This window comes from Dromiciops gliroides, chromosome 1 (assembly GCF_019393635.1).
Source record: "Dromiciops gliroides isolate mDroGli1 chromosome 1, mDroGli1.pri, whole genome shotgun sequence".
NCBI lineage: Eukaryota > Metazoa > Chordata > Mammalia > Microbiotheria > Microbiotheriidae > Dromiciops > Dromiciops gliroides.
The window spans coordinates 695980675-696007156 of NC_057861.1; the positions used below are offsets into that span (position 1 = coordinate 695980675).

At 42.2% G+C, this 26482-nt stretch overlaps 1 protein-coding gene across 1 annotated transcript in view; it reads right to left on the bottom strand.

Annotated features, from left to right (window-relative positions):
• Positions 1-1596: 1596 nt before the first annotated feature.
• NINJ1 (ninjurin 1) overlaps positions 1597-26482 on the bottom strand; it is a 57838-nt gene continuing 32952 nt past the window's right edge. Inside the window, exons 2-4 of the mRNA XM_043977094.1 lie at positions 16816-17047; positions 5653-5818; positions 1597-2793 (exon numbers count right to left, since the gene is read on the bottom strand). Coding sequence (XP_043833029.1) covers positions 5664-5818; positions 16816-17047 — 387 coding nt within the window. The 3' untranslated portion in view covers positions 1597-2793; positions 5653-5663. The remainder of the gene's footprint in view (positions 2794-5652; positions 5819-16815; positions 17048-26482) is intronic.

A 26482-nucleotide genomic window follows, 5' to 3' on the forward strand; every position in this document is an offset into this window, starting at 1 on the left:
AGGTTAAGTGACTTGCCCAGGGTCACACAGCTATTAAGTGTCAAGTGTCTGAGGCCTGATTTGAACTCAGGTCCTCCTGAATCCAGGACCAGTGCTTTATCCACTGTGCCACCTAGCTTCCCTCAACTCTAAAACTTAATGTGAGCACAGATGCCAGAACAATAGGAAGGCTCTGGGACCCATCCTACATCAGCTTACAGCTCACCCAAAAGGTGAGATACCTGCCCCCTACAACAACTGCTTCTGGGGCCAGGGGCCAATTCTCTACCACTCCTGAGGGAGAGAACCCAATGACCCTGGCAGGCCTCTTTTTTAGCAACTGTGCCAAGTTAAGTAACCTGTGTCCATGGACCAAGCAAGTCATCTCCATCTATGAATCACCCTTGTCCTGAAGATGTAGGTGAAGGGAGTGCTACTCTGAGATGCTTCTTCCCATTTCCTTCTGTCATTGGAAGGGTATAACAGGAAAGTGATCTTCATTTGTAAAGGACCCCAAGATTTTGGAGTAGCAAGGTGGTATAGTGGATAGAGCTCTGGGCCTGGGAACAGAAAGATTTCAATTCAAATATGGCCTCAGACACTTACTAGCTGTCACCCTGGGCAAGTCACTTGACCTGTTTGCCTCAGTTTCCTCAACTGTAAATTGGGGATAATAATAGCACCTACTTCCCAGAGTTGTCGTGAGGATCAAATGAGATAATGTCTGTCAAAGTTTTTAGCACAGTGCCTAACACATAGTAAGTAATATATAAATATTAGCTATTATTATTATTTCAGGGGCAGCTAGGTGGCACAGTGAATAGAGCACCAGCTCTGGAGTCGGGAGGACCTGAGTTCAAATCCGGCCTCAGACACTTAACACTTACTAGCTGTGTGACCCTAGGCAAGTCACTTAACCCCAATTGCCTCACAAAAAACAAAACAAAACAAAAAAAAAATTATTATTTCAACATGAGACCTTAGACCTTAAAGATCATCAAGTGAGCAGGGGTCTTTGACCTGGGGTCTGTAACATTATTTATTTTTTGAAATAATTCAACATAATTTGTTTCCTATATAATTCTATGTATTTCATGCCTTCAAAAACATTATTCTAAGAAAGGGAACACGTGAAAAAGCAGGTTACAAACCCCTCATCTAGGGCAAGCTGCTCATTTTGTTGACAAATAAATGCAAATCCACAATGTTTAAGTAATGTCTAACAGATAATAGCCAAGTTGGGTTTAAACTTGAATCATCTGGGGCAGCTAGGTGATGCAGTGGATAGAGCACCGGCCCTGGAGTCAGGAATACCTGAGTTCGAATCCGGCCTCAGACACTTAACACTTACTGGCTGTGTGACCCTAGGCAAGTCATTTAACCTCAATTGCCTCACCCAAAAAAACAAAAAAACCCCAAAGCTTGAATCATCTGACTCCAAATTTAGTACTCTTTCTACTACATTAGCAACCTTGTACCTTGTAAAAGTAGAAAGTTGGATTTCCTTTCTACAAATGTTGATACCACAAAGGCATTACAACCCAACACCTACTGGAGTCTGTCACCGAGAGGCTAGTCAATGTGTCACAAGAAAACAGTCACACCAAAAGGCTTTCCTTGGGAAATAAGAGTATGAGAAGCTTTATTTACAATTCCATTTTCTTTCAGAAAAGATTTCATTTTTAACCACAGCAAGAAATGACTCAGATGTTTTCTTTTTCCTTCTTGTTGCCCCTGGTTGGGGAAAACAATATCCCTGTGTGCAGAGGTCTCAGCCGACCTAAGGAACAGGTAAAATTCTGATACTGTCTCTTCTGAGCCTGGCCTGGGGGTGAGAATTTCTACAACAAAGCAGCAGACAAGAAGCTGGGAGTCTGCCATTGAAGGGGTGAGTGCCAGTGTTCACCTAGGAACGGAGGCAGCCCCACCAAGGCAAGTCTCCCACTTGAACAGTGACTCGGAAACAGGATGAATGAAGGCCTTTTGGCAAATGCTGAAGGTCAGGCCTCCAGGATGCCCTGTGGTTAGCAATGGTACAAGCTGCTTTTTAAGGAATAAAGGGCCCAATTTCTGCTCCTAATGGGGGAAGGAGGATGCTGAAGATTCAAAGGTCCTAGCTTGTTTTTTAAGGGCATTTAAATTTTCTTTTAAGTACACGGTGGCATGAGAAATTCAGAAGGCACAGGGGTGCTGAGGTTAATTCTCCAAATATGTCCAATTGTTCAGCACCTCTAGGGAGACAGCCTCCAACAGCCAAGGATGGGGGCCAAAGGGACTCGTACGAGCTACACATGGAAAAGCCCTGGTTTCTGCAACAGAAAGGAGGACTTTTATCTGCTGTCCGGTGATTTTGCAGGTCATCTGCCACTCTGAATACTCTCTGGTCTCTCAGAGGGATACCCATCCCATGGCCAGGCACCTAGTAGAATATAAGCTTCCTGAGGGCAGGGGGTATCTCAGTTTGGGTCTTTATGCTCGTAGTCCAGTGCCTTGCACATAGTCAGTGTTTAATAAATGCTTGTTGGGTTAAATTTCTTCAAGAGGGAAAGGACAGAGTCCCAGTAAGATTTCTTCTGCCCATTGAATGAAATGCCTACCCTCCCTACCCACCCATCTAAGACAATGTGTTCAGGTACATCATGTGCCAATGAGTAATGATGATATATGCTCTGGGAGAGCTCACTCAGGAAAAACATGGAGGGAGAGGAAGGTTTGCTTAGGAGAAACTGACGTCCTTCTCCTTGCCTTTAGAGAGAAGCCATGGCTTTGGTGAATTTCTTACACCATATGACTGCAGGAAGGGAATGGTGTTTTCTGTTGGAAAAGAAAAGAAGAAAAGTAAGACTGATCCCACATCCCCCCCACATCCACTTGCTGACAATCCATCCTTTCTTCAAGGCCCACATCAAATACCACCTTCTCCATTAAGCCTTCTGATTCCCCCAGCTAGAAGCAATTTGCATGTCTTTTGCCAAAAGACCAACCTTAGCCAAGTTTGGGGAGGTTCATCACCAGAAGGTTGACCACTCATGACACCATCTGGTAAGGCACGGCAGGGCTGTGATCTACACTATTTCATTTTATCCTTGTATCTCTAGTGTCTTAGAAAAGTACCTGATTTTTAGTAGGCAATTAATCAGTAAATGCATATTAATTGATGTCTATTGGGAAGAGCAGTGTCCACACTAATGAAATCATAGATCTTTGACATTTTTTTTTTTTGGTGAGGCAATTAGGGTTAAGTGACTTGCCCAGGGTCACACGGCTAGTAAGTATCAAGGGTTTGAGGCCGGATTTGAACTCAGGTCCTCCTGAATCCAGGGCCAGTGCTCTATCCACTGCGCCACCTGGCTGCCCCGATCTTTGACATATTAATATAGAAATCCCACATTCAACCTCAAAATTTATTCATCCATTATTCTCTTTTCCTCTATGCTATCTGCTTGGTGATCTCATCAGCTCCCATGGTTTCAACTACCATTTCTATGCAGGTGTTTCCTAGATCTCTATATCTGGAAATAGAACCTAGTCTCCCTCCTGAGCTCCAGTCCTATGTCACCAACTGCCTCTGGACATCTCAAGCTATAAGTCCTGTAGGCATCTCAAACTCAAAATGTCCAAAACAGAACTTATTATCCTTCCTCCAATCATTTCCGCCTTCCCAACTTTCCTACCATTGTCAAAGAGGACACCATTCTCCCAGTCACCTAGACTTACAACCTCCATTTCATCCTTGGCTTTTCACCCTTGTTTTTACTTTCACAACATCTCACATATATGTCCCCTTCTTTCCACTGACACAGGCACCTCCTTTGTATAGGCCTCCATCACGTATACCTGGGCTACCACAATAACCTTCTAACTGCATACGTGTTTCTCCTCAAGTGGAGGTCTGACTATTACTATTCAATCAATTGCAGTGACTCTCTATTACCTCCAGGATCAAGTATAAAATCCTCTGTTTGGTATTTAAAGTCCTTCACAACCTTTATCCTTCCTACCTTTCCAGTCTTCTACTTTACTCTCTTCCTCATCCTCTACAATCTAGCTACACTGGCCTGCTTACTATTTGTCAAGAACAATCTTTTCCGGGGCGGCTAGGTGGCGCAGTGGATAGAGCACCGGCCCTGGAGTCAGGAGTACCTGAGTTCAAATTTGGCCTCAGACACTTAACACTTACTAGCTGTGTGGCCCTGGGCAAGTCACTTAACCCCAATTGCCTCACTAAAAAAAAAAAGAAAGAAAAGAAAAAAGAACAATCTTTCCATCTCCAGTCTCTGCCTCTGGCTAGCCTCTATAACTAGAACGCTCCCCCTCCTCACCTAGGACTCCTAGTTTCCCTGGTCTTCTTCAATAAACAGCTCAAATCCCACCTCCTCTTACCTTATACTTACACTACATACTTGCATGTTATCTCTCTCTCACACACACACACACACACACACACACACACACACACACACACACACACACACATTAAATGTAAGCTCCTTGAGAGCAGGAAACATGTCTTTTTTTTCCCCCCAGTTTTATTTATTTATTTGTTTGTTTATTTCTTTGTTTAAGTGAGGCAATTGGGGTTAAGTGACTTTCCCAGGGTCACACAGCTAGTAAGTGTTAAGTGTCGGATTTGAACTCAGGTATTCCTGACTCTAGGGCCGGTGCTCTATCCACTGCGCCACCTAGCTGCCCCAGGAAACATGTCTATCTGCCTGAGTTTCCCCAACCATAAAAAGGAGATGATAATAGCATCTACCTCACAGGGTTGTTATGAGGCTCAAATCTAATTATGTTTGTAAATAGTACAGTGCCTGGCACATAGTAGGTACTTAATAAATGCTTATTTCTCTCTCCCCATATGACCCTGAGCAAGTCACTTAACTGTTCTTGGCCTCAGTTTCTTCACTTATGAGTGGGCATAATAATAGCACCTATTTCAAGTTTATCATGAGGAACAAATTAGATAATACATGTACTTTGTAGACCAAAGTAAATGTCAGCCATTGTTTTATTAGAAACATAATAAATGATTGGTGAATGAATGAATATTCTAAGAGATATGTCTTAGGGGATATAAGGTTCTAACTTGAGAAATTGCCAAGGCAAGGTCTTGGGAGAAAGAGCTCTTTTCCCAGTTTGTCAGAAAGCTTCCTAAAGTAGGGCTCAGTCAGGTCAGGCTGGTGTCTTCATGACTATTTGCAAAGTACCTTGTATTCATGTCACCAACTCAAGTCAGGCCACTTAACCGTGATTTTTTTCTTTTCTTTTCTTTTCACCATGATCTTATTCTCAACCCTAACATCTAGCTGGATGGGACACATAGAAGCATTTACCTGGATTCTTCATGTCACTTTGAGAACCACAACCCTCACCCTTACAGATATGTCCTTTCTGCTTATTTAAAATAGATCTAAGCACCAGCCCTAGATTCAGGAGTACCTGAGTTCAAATCCGGCCACAGACACTTGACACTTACTAGCTGTGTGACCCTGGGCAAGTCACTTAACTCCCATTGCCCCACAAAAAAAAGAAAGGAAAAGAAAAGAAAAAATAGATCCCCTTGAGTTAAATGAAGCCTGGCTCCTTAAAAGAAATAAAAAGAGTGGGTAGTAATAGTTGAGGAAGATACAGAGCAAAGGAGTAAAAGAGGGGAGAAATTTCCCAACAGCTCACCTGAATAAACTCTACTGCTGGGCAGAAATATCAACAGATGGTTTCTGAACTCCAAACGCTGTGATAAAAATGTTGACAACAACAATGATGAACACCAGCCCTGTCGCCAGGTTGTTGAGAAAATCCAGTTTTGCGTGCTTGGCAGGATTATTGAGGTCATACTTTACTATATAATTGAGGGAAAAGAAAGAGAAAAGAAATATGTTAGTTTCTATCCAAAAACATTCATCTTATGTCTTGGCATATACTTTAGTTTTTAAATTTAAAAAGAGCTTTCCCAGTATGCCCATCAATTGGGAAATGGCTGAATAAGTTGTGGTATTTGATTGTGATGGAAAACTATTGTGCTATAAGACATGACAAAAAGGATGACTTCAGAAAAACCTGGGAAGACTTGTAAGAACTGATGCAAAGTGAAGTGAAGGCAGCTAGGTGGCACAGTAGATAAGAGTACCAGTCTTGGAGTTAGGAAGACTCATCTTCCTGAATTCAAATCTGGTCTCAGACACTTACTAGCTGTGTGATCCTGGGCAAGTCACTTAACCCTATTTGTCTCAGTTTCCTCATCTGTCAAATGAGCTGGAGAAGGAAATGGCAAACTATTCCAGTATCCTTGCCAGGAAAACCCCAAAAGGGTTCACAAAAAGTCAGACGTGACTGAACAAAAACAAAAAAGTGAGCAGAGTCAAGAAATCATTGTACACAGTAACAACAATATTGTATGATGATCACCTGTGAATGATTTAGCTATTCTCAGCAATACAGTGATATAAAGCAAATTCTAAAGGACTTATGAAAAATGTTATCCACCTCCAGAGAAAGAACTGATGGGGAAAATCTGGATGCAAATCAAAGCTTACTTTTTAACTTTATTTTTCTTGTGTCATTTTCATTTATTTATTTAGGTCAGTGTTCTCTTTTGCAATATGGCTAATTTGGAAATGTTTTACATGACTGCACATGTATAATCTATATCAAAGTGTTTGCCTTCTCAAGGAGGAGTGAGGGCAGGGATGGAATTCGGAACTCAACAATGAAAAATTTTAAAAGCATTCTTTAGGGGTAGCTAGGTGGCACAGTGGATAGAGCACCGGCCCTGGATTCAGGAGTACCTGAGTTCAAATCTGGCCTCAGACACTTTACACTTACTAGCTGTGTGACCCTGGGCAAGTCACCTAACCCCAATTGCCTCACTAAAAAAAACAAACAAAAAAAAAACAAATGGGGAAATTGAGGCCCAGAAAAATAAGGTGATTTGCCAACAGGCTTCAGCCCCAAAGGTGAGATATAGAAGTAGAGCCAAGATTTGAACCCAGGCTCCCTGATTCTAAGTCTAGTACTCTTCACTATACCACATTGTCTCCCAAAAAGGAAAGCAGCTTTCAATGGGTACTGTTATCCCATCAATGACAAAGGAACAAAGAGATAGCAGCCTAACTTCAATACTATGTATTTTAGAGATCTGGACACTGGAATTCAGATCTCATTACTTCCAAATGATTCATGGTTGTCTATTTCACTGACCATTGATTTGGTTTAGACACATGGTATCAATAGATTTTTAAATCAAAAGACCTGGGTTCAAATCTCTGTTCTGCTACTAACTGTGTGATATTGGACAAATCACTTCAACTCACTGACACGTGTTCTTTTCTGTAAAATATAAATATTGAAGTAGAATTTCAAAGGAAAGAACCTTGGACATAGCTTGGATAATATTTTTGACCCTTACTACTTGTACATTAACCTGAGGCAAGTCACCACATCCCTGGTCTTTAGCCTCCATGTTGTTATTCAGTTGTTTCAGTCCTGTCCAACTCTCTTGTGACACCATTTAGGGTTTTCTCCACAAAGATACTGGAGCGGCTTGCCATTTCCTTCTCCAACTCATTTTATAGATGAGGAAACTGAGGCAAATAGGGTTAAGTGACTTGCCCAGGGTCACACAGCTAATAAATGTCTGAGGCTGAATTTGAACTCAGGTCTTCCTGACTCCAGGCCTGTTACTCTAGCCACTACACCACCTAGCTTCCCATTAGTCTTCTTAGCTATAAAATAAGGATGCCTGATTGGAAGCCCTCCAATGTCCCATCCAGCTTTAAGCCTATTACTAGACTATCTTTTTGGTTTATACCAGCTCTAACTCCTATTGAACACACACACACACACACACACACACACAACCTCACCCTATACTCCCCTCCCCCACTACACATACACTTCCACTATAACTAGAAGGTTTCACTTTAAGTATTTCCTAACAGCATTTGGAGTCTTCTTGTGTCTTCACTTCATTTTGGCCCAGGAAGTTTTGTGTTCCTCACTTGAGGTTTTATGGTCTTGGTTGGGGGGAAGTTGGTCTAAGGGCCATCTTTGTTTTGTAATGATTGAGGTAGGAATGAAAAAAAAATCAATTTTAATGTCTGTGGTGAAATTGTATGTGGTAAGTCAAGTCGACCTGCTTGCTCGGTGGACAGAACAGATGCAAAGATACATCGAGTGATGTATCTTAGAAGCAGCTTTTAAATGAGAGTAAGGCACTACAAGGTTAGTGGTAAGAGCAGTGGAATTAAAGGTCATGCATTTGAATCCTGGTTCTAGTCATCCTTGGATGACTCTGGGTAATTCATTAGCTTCCATGAGTCTCAGTTTTCTTATCTAGACAAATATCTAATTTGTCTGGGCCTGGAATCAGAAAGATCTCAATTCAAATCCAGTCTCAGATACTTGCTGTGTGACACTGGGCAATTCACTTAAGCTCTTTTTGCCTCAGTTTCCTCAAATGTCAAATGGGAATGATAATAGCACCTAGCTGTTGTGAGGATCTAATGAGATATATTTGTAAAAAGCACAGGTACTATGTAAAGCACCATATAAATGTTTATTTCCCTACTTTCCCTTGATTTATAATGTCTCTTCTGGTTCTATATCCTTTGATCTTATGACATCTTCTGAAGGTTAGGAACCAAAAGGTATTTCTCAGATTGGAGGGTATCTGAAGTGCCCAGTACCCAGTAATCTCACCAACTAGAGCTTTGAAAGTCATCTCGATCTGGAGCCTTCAATAAGAGAAACATGAATTTCTCTGAGTGCTTGCCCTAGGAAAGAGATATTCCAGTGGGTTAGTAAACACCAAAAGTGATGGAAGTGGAGAGTGTCCAGCAAGGATTATAGATTCTTAGGTGTGTCACTACACTTTTCCCTAGTGTGAGGGCCCTTCTTTATCTCTCCTTTAAGAGAATCACAAAATCTCAGATTTGGAAAGGACTTCAGAGGTCAGTTAGTCCAACTCATACCAGACCAAGATTTCACTCTTACAACATTAATGACAAATGATCAGGGAACCAGTACTATAAGACTTAAAAATAAGGTGGACTCCACTGTCTCCCAAGGCAACCCAATTTTGGACAGCTCTAATTATTAAGAAATGTGACCCTGGGGCACTAGGTGGCACAGTGGATAAAGCATCGACCCTGGATTCAAGAGGACCTGAGTTCAGTTCCAGTCTCAGACACCTGACACTTACTAGCTGTGTGACCCTGGGCAAGTCACTTAACCCTCACTGCCCCACCAAAAAAAAAAAAAAGATTAAAAAAAGAAAGAAAGGTGACCCTGGCCAAATCACTTAACCTCAGATAATAGCACCTACTTCACAGGGTGGCTGTGCAGATGAAATGAGATAATATTTGTAAAACACTCAGCACAGTGCCTGACACATAGTAAGCACTTAATAAATGTTTATTCCTTTCCCTCTTTTCCATCAGGACTAAATCTGCCTTTTTGTCATTTCTACCCATTGTTCCTTTGGGGCCACACCTGAAGGGAGCTACCATCCCCTGTCCTCCCATCCTCACTTTCTGTTGTTCCAGTTAAACATTCCCAATTCTTTGTATGTTCATATGTTCTAGTCTCCTCCTAATATCTTCATATAGAGACTGAAAAATCAGTGTAGATGGGTAAAATGAATAATACTTTCAAGGTTTACAAAAGATACTGGCTTAAGGACAAGATTCATTCATTCATTCAACAAACTCTGTACCTGTATTGAACCTGTGTGAGGGATGTCAGAGGTCATAGAATGATGAAACAAGACAGTCCCTGACCTTAAGTAGGCCATAGTGTAATTGAAAAGACAAGAAATATATATTAATGCTGTTTTTCTTGTTCATCCTTCATTTTCAAAGAGAACCGATGGTATAAAGGTGATGTCTTGACTTGCTTGTGAATTGGTTTTAAGTGAGGCAGAGTTGCACAATGTCTCTCTTCTCCAAAGTCATTGAAGTGGAGTGGCAAGACAAAAGCCAAGATGATGGCCTGGGATGTGCAATATCTGACCAAGTCGTAGGTGCCTTTGTGGCTGTTGGAACAAATTGTTCTCATTCAACCATTCCGCTAGGGGAAGTCTTCACATGCCTGGGGAAGACATCTCCCTAACTCACTATGAGTTTGAGACCCATCAGTTACCTTCAACCTGGTTTAGCTTGTCTGCCAAGATTGTTTTACCAGAGGTGTGGCCACTGTGCATGCTATAGCTTCTTGGAGCCACAAGTAAGAAAGAGCTAGGTGACAAGTGGACGCCAAAGGTGGATGAGCAGCCCTGAAAAGTGCTTGCAAGCCCTCACACTAGAGGTGCTAGTCCTCCCTGAACACCCCATAATAACTATAATTAGAAAACTCAATGACCTCTAATGGTCCCTTATAGCTCCAAATATTGAACCCATGATCCTATGCATAAAAAAATTAGAGATCTCAGACATCTAATAGTGTCTGACCCACACCCCTGAATTTAATAAATTCTTGTTGAATTGATATGAAAAAAAAAGTGCTCTGAACATCAGAGCCTGAACTAATTACTTTGAGTGAGGAAGAGGGCAGGGAGGGAGGTAAGGAATCAGGGAACACATCATGGAGGAGATGGCATTTGAACTGGGTCTGGAAGGATGTGTAAGACCTTGAGATGTGCAGGAGAACATTCAAGACATAGGGAATGATATAAGCAAAGACACAGAAGCAGCAGGAAGCTAAGAAGGTCATATATTTTTTGACACTGAGTTGTCCAGTTGGGGTGGTTGTGTTATCATAGAACACAATGATGTCTGAAAGGTGACCCAAAGAACAATGGATAGACATATGGTGGATATATGGAAGCTGCAGCATCTCATGAACTCTGATTCATGCACCCAATATTGCATAGAAGATATTATCTAGGAAATGGTTGGAAAAGGAGGTATCCCAGAAATGGATGGATAGATGGATGGATGGATGGATGGATGGATGGATGGATGGATGGATGGATGGATGAAAAAGCTTCCATTAAGTGCTTACCATAGGCCAGGCACTGTGCTAAGTGCTGGGGACACAAATACCAGAAAATAAGACATCCCCTGGCTTCAAAGAGCTTATATTCCAAAGGCAGAAGGTAACACACAAAGGGGAAGGAAAGTACAGTACATTTTAGAAATAAAATTATCAACAACTAGCATTTAGACAGTGCTTTAAGGCTTGCAAAGTGCTTTGCATCTGATCCTGAAACCAACCCTGGGAGGTAGGTGATATTATTACCCCCATTTTACAGATGGGAAAACTGAAGCAGAGTGAGGTTCAATGATTTACCTAAGGGAACACAGCTACCGAGTGTCTGATCCCAGATTTGTACTTAGGTCTCCCTAACTCCAATCCACAGAGCTGCCAAACTGAAATAAGTAGTAAACACAAATGGTTAGGAGCCAAGGTAAGCCCTTGATGCAAATGTAGTGCCTTGAACATAGTAGATGTTTCACACACCTTTGTTAACTTGTGCTGGACTCTTTGATTCCCCTAATTGAGTACAGGGGCAAAATGAATGCCCACTACATGTGGTACCCTTCCTGAGCTCTAGCCAGAATAGGGCAAGGAGAAGGGCTGACTTCCGAATGCCAGCCACACAGACCCAAATCACCTAAAAGTGTTGAGGAAGAGGGCAGAGAAGATAACAGAAGGGAATTGTCAGGAAGCACCGTACAGGTACCAATCCAACTGGCCAGAGAGGGTGCCTAGAAATGGAGTAAGCCATGATTGACCCCTCCTGTGGAGATGAGGCAGGGAATTATTTGCTCAGGTTTCTCCAGGCCACATCAGAAAAGAAAACTTTCCTTCTCAGACCTCAATGAAGTGTCAGAGTAACCAATGAGACCAGGAGCCAATAAGAGAAGAGGTGTAGGTCACAGACCCTGCTTTGTGGAGGGAGATCAAGACGAAGCTTGGCAGTCTGGCGTCTCTGTTTCAAGGTCAACCTTTGGACTCTTCATGAAATCTGCCCACATCCCATTATAAAATGTCCAATTTTGTCCAGTTTTCCAAACATTGCTGAAAAGTCTCTTTGACTACAGAGAAACTCAAGGCTTTGGCCAACAGCAGGAGCATATGTCTTTCCAGAAAGGGAAATAATAAACCTAACCAAGGTCTTCCTCTCCTAAGGGAGCTATTGAAAATTCTGTTGACAATTCATAAAAGGTGGTTGCTGAATAGGCAAGCCTCACAAGGAAAAGCAGCAGAGCTCAGCTTTGGAAGAGATCAGAGAAGCACAGATTTCTAGAGACTTTCTAATCCAGTCCCTTATTTTATTTCTGAGGAAACTGAGTCCTGGGGAAGTTTAAGTGACTGACCCAGATACACACAGGAATACACACAGCAGAGCTGGGATTTGAACTCAGATCCTCTGATACCAAATCCATTCTTGGGTCATCCAACCTCATGAGCAATGGTACACTAAGGAAGAAACACCTAACCAAAGCCCTTCCCAGCTGAAATGTTATGCTAATAAGGCACATATCATTCATCCCTCAGTCATCATGCTTTTAAAGTAAATGCATCACAAGTATCCAACAAACGCTAGATCTACAGGCAGAAAGTACCTCAGAGGTCATTCGGTCCCACCGCCTAATTTGATATAAAAAGAAACTGAGGGCCAGAGAAAGTTTAATGATTGACCTAGAATCATACAGCTAGTAAATATCTGAGCTGGGATTTGAACCCAGGTCTTTTTGACTCCAGGCTCAATGCTATAGCAACTTTGCCTTCCCCCCTGTACTTTCCCCTCCCAAGCATTCTCCTACCCTCTCTCTCCATGGAAATCAAGATGGGGGGAGGGGGGGCTTCAGATCTCTTATTCCCAGACTCACACCATACCTCCTGGATCTGTGAACTTCATGGATTTCTGGATCCATACCCTCGCCCCACTAACCTATTATATCACAGGGATATAAAAAATAACTGACTTAGAAGCTAAGAAAACTGAAGCCTAGAAAGGAGAATGATCTGCTGAGGCCCCCCAGACAGTAGAAAGCAGAGCCAGATTGTGAACTCTGATAAACTTGGAGTGCAGTTCTTTCCCACTGTACCATGCTTCTGGTTGATTCCATTTTTCATTTGTTAAGTGCCTACTGTGTGCCAGGGGAAGAGAGGATTATACTCCTCATCAGCTTGCACTTGCTGATTTCTCAGCTCTGCTTAGAGCCTGAGCACCAAGCTTCTATCAGCCTTGGAACTCGGTCGGGAATGTGCTTGATCTCTGAGGCAGGTCAAATATTATCTCCGTGAAGCAGGAACTGGGAGGAAATAGTCTGCTCGGTGGGGCTAAGGCCACTGGAGACAAGCAGAGGAGGCGGGGGAGAGAATGAAGAGATAATGGTGGGGGAGGAGGAGAAGGAACAGGAAAAGGAGAAAGAAGAGGGGGGTTCAGGGCAGAGCAGAGATACAAATGATGAAGGAGGCAATAGAGAAAAGAAGCTAGGGGGTTACTGCTGCAAGCTCATTTCTGATGATAGGATCAGAGATCTAAACTTGGCCATCTTATCCAATCAATCCCTTTGTTTTACAAATAAGGATACTGAGGCCCAGGAATAAAAATTAGAGCTAGCATTTGATAGCAGTGTTTAAATCTCATTTGATCCTCAAAAGAACCTTATGAGATAGATGCTATTATTATCCACATTTTACAGATGAGGAAACTGAGGCAGATAGTGCATAAGTGACTTGCCCAGGGCCACCCAGCTAATTAATATCAAAAATAGGATTCAAGGGGCAGCTAGGTGGCCCAGTGGATAAAGCACTGGCCTTGGATTCAGGAGGACCTGAGTTCAAATTCAGCCTCAGACACCTGACACTAGCTGTGTGATCCTGGGCAAGTCACTTAACCGTCACTGCCTTACCAAAAAAAAAAAATAGGATTCAAAGTCAAATTCCACTGTACCATCTAGATAACCTTAAAGAAGAGGGTTAAGACATTTACCCAAAGTCACACAGATAAGTGGCAGAGCTAGGACTTGAACCCAGGTCCTCTGACTCCAAGTCAACCCTCTTTTCACTGGACCAAGATGCCTCCTATATGCCTCAAAACACTGGCTCTCTGCCCTTTGCCGTGCTCTTCTATTACCGATTCCACCACTGGCTGAGAGTCGATAGCTTCTTCCCTCCTTCAAATTCTTCAAGTCCAAGGCCATTACCCTTTGCCTAACATGGTCATTGGACTCTGGAGTTCAAGGCCTTTTGAGTTTGAATCGCTATCTAGTCCTAACAAAACCAATGCCCGGGTCCAAAAATTAAGCCCTAACCCAACTGCCCTTCAGGACCCTAAAGACTGTGACAGCGTCCCCAGGACTAGTGCAAGTGTCTTGTTTGGCTGCTTGGTATCCAGGGGGTAACTTGTTCTTCCCATCCTCCTTGGGGCTCCTCCCCTTTTTTCAGAGGTGGAGGACTATGGGTATGGAATGTTGCATCTACCATTAGACACGGCCAATGTGTTGGTTTTGCTAAACAGCTTTTGTTTTTTTGCTTTTCATCTTTGTTACAAGAGTAGAGGATAGGAGCAGGATATATATGGAAATGAAGATGTACAAAACAAAATATATCAATAAAAATAAGAAACAAGTAGAAAGACTGATCAGCTTGATAATTCACATGTCTACGGGTGCCTGGGCTCATTCTGAGCCAAAATGCTTCCATCCTGAATCATAGCAGCTAGACTTGCTTCCCCATACCATAGCACCAGTAGCCTACCTGCTCCCACTTGGGGATCTAGGCTTACCTCTTGCCCACAGTTCCAGGAGTTTCCTGGACCTCGACTTCATTATGGCTTCACTTCTAGTGCCCCTTCCTTGCTCAGGTTGACTTCTTGTGCCCCAGAGCCCAGGAGTAACTACTTGGCTGTTTTCCTGGCCTGGCTCCATACAGACACCAGGTCCTTAATGTACATGGAGATGGTGACTTTAGAGGTCAGCACCATGGGCTTCAAGGATGTTGCTCGTGTGGTGTCATCACTCAGGTGAGCTACAATTATTGGCATTTATGTTGACCCAATACACGTAGATTTCTATCTGTATTTCTAGCACCTGACCAGGTGGTCCCCACAGCAGAGGCTGCATGCTCCATGCATGACTGGTCCAAGCTGTAGGCGTGCTATGAACCATAACCACAAACCTCAGATTATGCAAGCGTGTGTGTGCGGTTGGACTTCCTCTGAGAGCTTCTCCTTCCACCTCAACCCACACACTCCAATGTGGTGCAGGGGAAAGAATATTAGAAGACCTGAGTTTGAGTCCCACTTGCTAATGTAATGAGAAGCAACATGATGTAATGAGCAGCAGTGATAGTCTTGGAATTGAGAAGACTTGGGTTCAAATCTCACTTTGGACATAGGGCAAATCACTTTACCGCTCAGTGTCTGAGCAACAATTTAGGAACTCACATAAAAATCATACATGTATCTCAACAATATGAGTTCCCTGTAGAATAATACACATTGATGGAATACTATTGTGCTATAAGAAATGACAAGCAGGATGATTTCAGAAAGGCCTGGAAAGACTTGTATGAACGGATGTATAGTGAAGGGAGCAGAACCAAGAGAACATTGTACACAGAGACAGTAATATTGTTTGATGAAGAACTGGGAGTGACTTAACTATTTTTAACAATACAATGATCTAAGACAATTCCAAAGGACTACTGATGAAACATACTATCTACCTCCAAAGAAAGAATTGATATTGATGGAACACAGCCTGAAGCATGCTATTTTCACTTTCTTGCAGTTTTTTCTTTTACTCAAATTTTCTTATACAAAATGACTAATATGGTAATGTTTTACATAATCATAATGTATAACCCATATGTGCTTGCTTACCACCTCAGGAAGGAGGGATAAAAATTGGAGCCAAAAACTATAAATAAAAATGTCTATTACTTTAAAAAAAGAACACACATCCCTCCTATATTTACTTATATTGATAAGTCTCATGACCTATGTACCTTACTATAGCACTTTCCATTTTACAAAGGACTTTAAAAACTCTACTTACTTGATATTCACATAAGTGTTATCTCCATTCACAGATAAGTAAATTGAAACCCAGGGAGGAAAAATTACTTACCCAAGGTGACAAATGCAGTGAGTGGCAATTCTAGAATTTGAAGCCACATCTGATTTCTGAGCTCCTTCCACTACACCATATGGCTAATTAGATAGAATGTTCAACTTGGAATCAGGAAGATCTGAGGTGCCTAAAACATATGCTAACTAGCTAACCCTGAGAAAGTCACTTCATTTCTTAGCCTCAGTTTCTTCAGCTATCATATGAAGTTAATAATAGCACCTACACATCAGAGGGATGTTTTAAGAATCAAATGAAATCTAGAAAACATTTTACAAAATGAGGAAACAGAAGGTCAGTAGAATTAAGTGACTTCCCCAAGATCATACAGTCAGTTAAGTGATTGAGCCAGAATTCAAACCAGGTCCTCCAACCTTAAACCCAGGCATCTTCCTATCGCACTGTGCTACCTACCTCCTGTAATCTCAGTTCAGTTGGTGTTGGCGGACAGCAGTGATGCCAGGACCCTGCCAGGGCACTGGAGCAAAGGGCAATGAGCATATCCAGATCAGGCAAAGCTGAGGAAGAGCTAACCTAAGGTAACCACTGGGGCTTCAGAAGGAAATCATCTGGTAGCTTCCGATTTCATGCTAACCAGGGGCTAAGCGTAACTGTTTCTATGCAAGGAAGAGGTTAGTGCCCTCTAAATTTTTATACCCTGGGACAAAACTCCTATTCTCCTACCTTAGTTACTCCTTGGACTAAACCTATAAACTGTGGGTGATCCGTAATACATAATGAATAGAGTACCTACCCAGAAAGATCAGCAGCACACCCACTCCCACCTGGAGTATGAGGGAGACAGAGATGAGAACAATGAGCGGGACAAAGAACGCGAAGGAGGGTCCTTGTTCTATCACAGCCTTTAGCTGGGAGGCATTGGCCATCAGCAGGGCAATGTCCAGCATGCTTTCAGCTGCACTCTTCTTGTTAGCATAGTGGTTCATGTTGATGGATCTGTTCCTCCAGCCCCAGCCAGCAACAGACTGAAAAAGGAGAGGGGAAAACAACTGGTTAACCAAAGGACATGTGCAAAGTTTCAGAAAACTAGAAAGCTGAAATAAAACACGGACATCTGCTAAAAGCTTACATTTATGCAACACTTCATGATTTACCCAAGACTTGGCTTGCAAGTGCAAGGATCACAGGAACATGGCTTTGGACATGGATACAACCCCTAGGGCTCATCTATTATTGAGGAGCTGGGTGGTGCTGTTGATAGAGCACTGGGCTTGGAACCAAGAAGACTCATCTTCCTGAGTTCAAATCCAGTCTCAGATAGTTATTAACTGTGTGACCCTGGGCAAGTCATTTAACCTTGTTTGACTCAGTTTCCTTATCTGTCAAATGAGCCGGAGAAGGAAATGGCAAAACCCCTCTACTATCTTTGCCAAGAAAACCCCAATGGGGTCACAAAGAGTGGAACATGATTGAAGTGACTAAACTACACTAATGGGGAAACTGAGACCCAGAGATATGAGGGGATTTGCCCAAAGTCACCTGGATAAGAAGTGGCAGAGCTAGGGTTTAATCCCAGATTCATTGACTTTTCCATGACACCATCATTTCGCAGAAGAAACTGAGGCTCAAGGAGAGAAAAGGACATGAATGGCTGGCAAATGCTGAAACTGAGACACTGGAGAAAAATCACTTTTTCCCCTTATTAAACTACAATGCCTGGACCTGTCTTAGATTCTACAGGCATCCAGGAATTGTTTTCTTCAGCAAGCTTATGCCCTTACAGTTTACTTCTTACATATGAATTAGGATAGATCTAGGGAAAAAATTGAGAGGGTCAGAAACATTATCGGAGGAATGTTTAGCTATATCCTCCCTTTTCCCTTAGTAGGAAATTGGTGCACACCAAGGCAACATAATAGAGAATCTAAGAGACTAGGCACTAAAGTAGAAAAAGCATTGACTCTGGAATCAGAGGAGTAAGATTAAATCCCACTTCTGACAGCAACTATCTTTTTGACCTTGTACAAGTCACTAGCTTTCTGGAGCTTCAACCTTTGCATGGAAAAGATATGAGAAAAAAAATTTTTTTTAAATAAAAGATATGAGATGGGACAACTAGGTGGTACAATGGATAAAAGACCTGCCCTGGATTCAGGAGGACCTGAGTTCAAATCTGGCCTCAGACACTTGACACTTAGCGGTGTGACCCTGGGCAAGTCACTTAAACCCTCATTGCTCTGCAAGGGGAGGTGGGGGGAGAGAGAGAAAGAGAGAGAATTGTGTGAGATGACTTCTGAGGCCCCTTCCAACTCTTGATCTATCTTTGGGTCATATTTAGGGGGAATTATTTTTTTCATCTTTACATGGCATGATGGCCTGAGAGTAGCTTCACTATGCCCCAAGATGCTTCCTAAGTTCAATCACCTCCTTTTAAAAGTGAGGGGGTAGGGGGCAGCTAGGTGGCAAAGTAGATAAAGCACCAGCCCTGAATTAAGGAGGACCTGAGTTCAAATCCAGCCTCAGACACTTGACACTTACTATCTATGTGACCCTGGGCAAGTCACTTAACCCTCATTGCCCCGCAAATAAATAAATGAATGAATGAATAGATGAATAAATAAATAAATAAAATTTAAAAGTGAGGGGACAAGGACAGATAGGTGGTGCAATGGATAGAGCACTAGCCCTAGAGTCAGGAGCACCTGAATTCGAATCCACCCTCAAACACTTGACACATATTAGTTGTATGACCCTGGGCAAGTCACTTAACCCCAATTCTCTCTCTCTCTCTCTCTCTCTCTCACACACACACACACACACACACACACACACACAAAGTAGGGTGAGGGGGAGAAAGTAACAGTATAATGTACTGGTGAGAACACTTAGATACAAAGCCAAGAAGCTTGGGTTTGACTCCTTTCTGACATTTTGACACTTGACACTTACTAGCTGTGTGACCCTGGGCAAGTCACTTAACCTTCATTGATTGCCCTGCAAAAACAAAAACAAAAAACTCCCTAAGGTTTTGGGATACCCTGTAGATGTCACATTGCTGTGTACAATTTAGAGTATATAGCCTTCAAGAAATATTTCTTTCTCCACTCTAAAGCTTACAGAGCTTTATCCCCACAAGAGTGTTATGAGAGGTAGAAATGATACCCATATCTTCTGCAGAACCATTTTCTCAGTTTGCTCATAGGGGCTTTTCCCTCAAACATTAGCACCGAATTCATTCGTTCAACACAATTTGGGGTTGGGTTTGGCTTTTCTTTGTTTAGATTGGGTCTCCCTATCTCACTGGAGCTGGAAGTGCAGAGTCCATCCATTCCTGCCAATCCCAATCTCTAGAAAAGCTTTAAACTGCTCTTTTTTCCCTCCGGACCTGGCTGGGTTTGTCCTTCCTTGGGCAGCCCAGTGGCCTTCCCCTCCCAGGAGCTCCCATGTTTGGCAGACTCAATCAGGTTTTGATCTACTTACTGCAGCTCAGAACTCCCAAGCTTAAGTGATCCACCAGCCTCAGCTTCCCCCCAAAGCACAAACTATGTGCATGTATCACCACGAACCAGTTTGAACACATGTTTGTTGACCAGCTACTAAATTCAAGGACCTGTGACTAACACTATGGGAGATTCAAAAATATCGAAGAGACTGGTCCTGCTCAAAGAGTTTATACTCAGGATGGGAGTGGGAGGTTAGACAAAACATGTGCACATATAATGATAAAAAGAACTGATATTTATTTAACATTTCAAAGTTTGCATAACCCTTTGCATTCATTACCTCATCTGACCCTCCTAACAATCTCATACCTCCTCAAGTCTGTCATCAGGACAGAATCATACAGTAATTGGGTATTATTATTATCCTCATTTTACAAATGAGGAAACGGAGATTTGGGGTGGGAGTTAAGTGACTTGTCCAGAATCACAAAGTCGCTAAGTTTTTAGTGAGGCAATGGGGGTTAAGTGACTTGCCCAGGGTCACACAGCTAGTAAGTGTTAAGTGTCTGAGGCTGGATTTGAACTCAGGTACTCCTGACTCCAGGGCCGGTGCTCTATCCACTGTGCCACCTAGCTGCCCCAGTCGCTAAGTTTTTAAGGCAGGATTTGAACCTAGGTCTTTCTGGGTCTCAGTTTCCTCATGTGTAAAATGAGGGTGATAGTAATACCTATCTCACAGGATTGTTGTAGGAATTAAATCATAGTGTATATAAAATTCATCACGAACAATATTATGCTGCTCTATAACTATAGTATAAAACAGGATGTGGTAAGGGCTAAAAGAGTGGTACAAAGAAAATGCTTCAAAAGGTCAAAGGGGGAAAGGATCACTTTCACTTTGGAAGCACAGAAAAGTCTTCAGGGAAGAGGTAAAATTTGAGTTGGGCCTGGAAGAATTTTGCATTTTCAGTCAAGTACAACTCTCCATGACCCCATTTGGAGTTTTCTTGGCAAAGATACTGAAGTGCTTTGCCATTCCCTTCTTCAGCTCATTTTACAGATGATGAAACTGAGGCAAACTTGCCCTGGGTCACACAGCTAGTAAGTGTCTGAGGCAACATTTGAACTCAGGAAGATGAGTCTTCCTTACACTCTACCTACTGCACTACCTTCCTGCCTTGGAAGCATACATAGGAAGCCAGGTCTATTCAGAAAACAGGGAATTTTTCAATGTCTACAATAGTAGCCATATGTCACTGAGTTGTAGAGAAGGAAGAGTGTAGGTAACACTGGAACCTCCCCAAAGATAGAGGCTTCCAAAAGATGCACAATGCCAAGTGTTGCCAAACCATTAACCTTGCAGCTCCTCTCTACAGATCTTCCTATTGTTGACTTCCTATTGTTGAGAGTCCAACGACTCTCTCTTGGCCTAACCAACAAGCCACCCAGCCTCAAGATACTGGATGATCTTTGGATCTTTTTCACCTGACAGGCCTCCATTGGGCAGTGGAAATGACAGCCTCCCACCATATCCCACAAACATCCAGAGGTTAGTCCTATCACAGAGATCAGCTGGTATGCTTAGTAGGTACAGGATAGAATCATGCAGTAATTAAATAAGTGTAATCAGTATCTTTTAAAAAGGGAAATCAGATGACGGTAAAGTGGAGAGAGCACTGGATTCAGAGTCAGGAAGCTTGGGTCTGAGTCCTGATTCTAACACTGATTCCATGCAAGTCATTCAACTTCAGGAATGAGAGACTGGAAAACTAGGAAGTAGCCATATATCATTGTAGGCCTTGAGTGCCAAGCTAAGAAGTTTGGATTTTATCCTATAGGGAGTGGGGAGTTATTCCAAGAGAATCAATTAACTAAATGGTATCCTGTTACTTCAACTGCCAGTTGGCTTACCTTGGACTCCCAAAGTCAAAGGAACAGAAGAATGTGTTCCTCCAAAGAGATACCTTACATGTGTCTAGGACTTGCCAACAGGGAATATTTGAGGACTATACAGTTATGTAATCTTGCTAAAGGGACTGAAAATTACTTGATTTTTAAACCAGATGTGTAAATTAGGAGTAAATCAATCATGTATGAGTGGAACCTATTTCTGTTTAAGAATATCTTTTCAATTGAATGCTTAGCATAGTCCCTGGCACACAGTAGGTGCTTAGTAAATGTTTATTGAATTGGAATGAATTGCTATTTTTCTCCAAGGGAGAAATAGTTTTAAAAATCATGACTATGGGGCAGCTAGGTGGTGCAGTGGATAAAGCACCAGCTCTGGAGGACCTGAGTTCAAATCCATCCTCAAAGACTTGATACTTACTAGCTGTGTGACCCTGGGCAAGTCACTTAACCCTCATTAGCCGCCCTCCCAAAATTTTTTTAATCATGACTATTTTCTTTTTTCTTTCCACTTGTACCTGAAACTTTAACAATGGTTATGACCCTGTGGGTCTGTTTGCTTGGATGATACATCAGTAAAACTAAGTCAGAGCCAAAGAAGGATGAGTCAAGTCAACAAGCATTTATTAAGCACATACTATGTGCCAGGGACTGTGCTAAGCACTGAAGATACAACTAAACACAAAAGACAGTCCCTGCTCTCAAGGATCTCATGATTCAATGAGGAGAAAACGTGCACATATTTATGAACAAACTATATACAGGATAAATTGGGATAATATTAAGGGGGATGGCAAAAGGCTTCTTGTAGAATATAGGACTTTAGCTGAAATTTGAAGGAAGCCAAGAAAGCCAGGCAGGAGGAAGAGGAGATGAGGAGGGAGGGTATTCCAGGCATGGGGTGGGGGAGGTCAGGCAGTCAGAGAGATGGGAGATGGAGTTATATGAACAAGGAACAGCAAGGAGGACAGTATTGATGCATCCCAGAGTTTATAGAGGGGAATAAGTTATAAAAAGACTAGAAAGGTAGGAAGGGACAAAGATATGAAGATACTTTTTTTTTTTTAAGATCAAAGTGAGGGACTAGATCTGCTTAGTTAGTCAAAGATAGAATGATTCTGGTGAGGCCTGGTCCTTGATTTTTTTTTTTTCTGAATCATCATTCACTTCTCTTTTCACACAGATACTTTCAGTGCAGAGCCCAAACAGTCCCAAAGTACATGATAACATTTCCCATGACCAAAAGGAAATCAGGGAAGAGAAAGAAATTCCTAGAAGGAAGGATTTGGGAGAGAGGAGGAGGAGGGGGAGGAAAATGGAGACATCTAACGGAGGAACTCCTCAATCAAACCTTCTGGATAGAAAACGAGGAATTTTCTGGATTCTAAAGAACTCCTAGATTGAGCAGGAGCTAAAGCACAGAAGGAAAGAGAATCCTGATGTAGTGGAATAAACTGTGTCCTTCCATATCATTAGGACTAGACCCAGACATGAGCTATATTTTTATGTTTACAGGGAAAAAAAACCTAAAGATAGCAATTTGTGGAACACCCCAAAATATTGAACCTAATCTGTATAAACTCAGAGTTGAAAAGCTGGGCTATGGGTTGCAGCTAGGTGATGAAAAAGAGAGTTGGACTTGGAGACAGGAAGACCTCAGTTCAGATCCTACCTCATATGCTTACTAGCTACATTATCCTGGGCAAGTTATTTAACCTCTCTGAACCTCAGTTCCTCTTCTGTACAATGAAGATAATAATAGCACCTACTTCACATGGTTGTCATGAGGGTTGATGATATAATATGTATAAAGCACTTTGCAAACCTTTAGAACATTATATAAAATCTAGCTATTATTCTATCGATTATTAATCATATATTTTGTTTTTATATTATCCCTCCCCCTTCCCTAGAGAGCCATCCCTTGCAAGAAAGCTAGAAAAACAATTAAAAAAGGAGGTGAGCAAAACTAACGAAGTCACGAAATATGTATGACAGTGTATGCAATGTTCCACACTCTTAGTCCCCCATCTCTGTAAAGAGAAGGGCCCAGCTTGAATATTATAATACAGTGTAAAGTTTTAAGGGTTTTTGTCATCGTTCTTTCCATCCATATTTTTGAAGTCATGATGTATATACCATCAACTATTATAACGCCACATTCAAATAAGGGTTTATACTTTCCAAAGCATTTTGCCTCTATGGTTAACACTCCTTTCCTCTTCAAGTTATCCTGTATTTCCTTCTCTGTCTCCTCTCAGACAATAGATGCCCCTTTAAGACTAGGGCTGCGTTTTGGTTTTGTTCATTTTCTTTTCATTTTAGTAATCCCAGAGCCCAGCACGCTGTAGGCACTTGGTTAATGTGTTACAAATTCTTGAGGATCCGCTTATGGTTTAATGTTTTGTTTACATTTGAACATGGCACAGATACATTCCCTAAGAGAATGCACAGACTTGTGGCAAGTCTTGGAACTGTAGCAATTTTACCAAAGATGACTGTTTTCTAAAGGTCAGAGGGGAGAAAAAACAATGTGTCAGCAACCCTGACGCATCCCTCTCTGCCCTCTGGTTGGGAACAAGAAACTGAGGGCATCACAAGGAGGACCAGTTAAACCAACAAATGCTTCACCAGCACTCTATTATCTATGAGATTCTCTCCTTGGGAGAAAGTTCAGTGCTTTCTTCCCTTGGCCAACCTGCTGAAACTGATCTGGTAGACAGACAGACAGATACAAAGAAAGAGAGACAGAGACAGAAAGAGAGGGAAAGCCAGAGAGAAACCACATGGGGCGGGGCGATAATGTTTGAATGAACACCAGACACTCAGAATCTCGTGGAGGGAAGGGACTTGCTGAGTTTATATATATAGAAACTGAGGCCCACAGAGGGGAAGGGACTCGTTTAAGATCATACAGCAAAGTAGGACCAGAGAGCCCAGGTTTCTCAATGCCCAGTTCACCATTCCTCCTATTACTGAATACCACACTGATCTGTGTGTCTGAGGGCATTGGCCAAACCAAATGCAGATGTGACCCAAGATGATCTTCCCCCTCAAACCTCTCAAAGCACTTTGTTTTTTTTAAAATGCCCTTATCACATAGTATTAGTCATTTTTGTTGGTTTTATCACTCATTAAACCATAAGCTTCTTGAGATTAGGGACCTGTGTCTTAGCTAAACTTTGTCTTCACTGGATACTCAATAAATGCTGCAGATTACTATGATGTTTGACATGGGGTTGATTTACAAAATGCACCTCAGTGCTTCATGGAATGATTGGAGGTCATCTGGAAGGCCCTGCAGAGCTAGGGAATGGTGTCTTTGAGAAAACATCTGGCCTCCTTTCAAGCAATTTTGGAAAGACTATCAGCAAGAGACACAGGTCACTGTACCTGAGAAGAGTCACAGTCTGGGATCTGTCAATAGCTGGGCATTAACAAGCCCAATATGAGCTCGAGTAACCAAAAACAATTTCCTAAAAGTGACTAAGTGCCCCCTTTCCATTTATCCAATTATATAATCAATCAAGAGTTGGTTGTATCTTATTCTGGGTTTTTTGTTGTTGTTGTTTTTAAAGAAAGTGTATCCCTGGGGCAGCTAGGTGGTGCAGTGGATAAAGCACCAGCCCTGGATTCAGGAGGACCTGAGTTCAAATCCAGCCTCAGACACTTGACACTTACTAGCTGTGTGACCCTGGGCAAGTCACTTAACCTGCATTGCCCTGCCAAAAAAAAACCCAAACAAACACAAAAAAGTGTAACCTTGAGCAAGTCATTGATCTCTATCTGCCATAGTTTCCTTATCTATAAAAGGAATAATAGAACCTATGCCCCAGGGTTGTTGTGAGGACAAACTGAGAAAATATTTGTAAGCACTTTACAAACCTTAAAACATTCTATGTGGGGGCAGCTAGGCGGCGCAGTGGATGGACCACGAGTCCTGGATTCAGGAGGACCTGAATTCAAATCGTGCATCAGACCCTTGACACTTACTAGCTGTGTGACCCTGGGCAAGTCACTTAATCCCAATTGCCTCACCCCCCCCCAAAAAAAACCATTCTATGAAAGCTTGCTATCATTTTTGTTGGACATTTCTTTTGTATTTATTTGGCATATACTTATTTATGTACATGTTGTTCCCTCCAGTAGAATACAAAGAAGCATACAATCTAATGGGAGAAACAAATATATAAAAAGCAAGCTACATACAGGATAAGTGGGAAATGATTAAGGAGGAAAAGAGCTGAAATCAAGGGCAAAGAAAGGCTTCCTGTCTGTACATGGTGAGATTTTAGTTGGAACTTAAAAGTGAGAGAAGTCAGTAGTAAGAAGGGAGGAGAGAGAACATTTCAGGCATGGGCGACATGCCTGAAAATGCCTGGAACCAAGAGTGTCTTGGCCTTGTACTTCTAGGATTTTGTACATATTGTATATGTACAGAGGAGCAGCTAGGTGGTACAGTGGATAGAGTGCCTGTCCTAGAGTCAGTCAGGAAGACCCAAGTTCAAATCCAGCCTCAGACACTTATAGGTGTTTGACCACAGGCAAGTCACTTAATCTCACTCACCTCAGTTTCCTCATCTGTCAAATGAGCTGGAGAAGGAAATGGCAAACCACTCCAGTATATTTGCCAAGAAACCCCCAAAATGAGGTCACAAAGAATTGGACATGACTGAACCACAACCACAACAAATATGTATGGAAAGCAATGAGGCTAGAGAACTCTTTCCCATGGGCAGCAAAGTAGAGTAGAAAATTATGAATTTGTGGGACTCCCAAGAGCTCAGCTAGTCACAGTTAAAAAAAAAATCCCTGGAGTGTCTTTAGGTCTGGGCAGCAGACATGCCTTTGGGACTCCAGGTTCATGCTAAAGCAGCTTTCTTTTGGTTCTCACTGTGAAGGAAAGAAACAGGAAGGAGCCCCTGGGCAAAGACCTGAGTCAGGCAGGAAATATTTTTCCTAAGCAATGCAAACAGTCTGCAAAGGCTACTTGACAGTCTGCCAATTTCCCTGATGAGGTCCCTACTCATCCTCAATGCCCACTGTCTCTCTCGACTATTTTGTGATAGACAAACTCTGGCAATGACCATCAACCCTCTCAGGCCACAT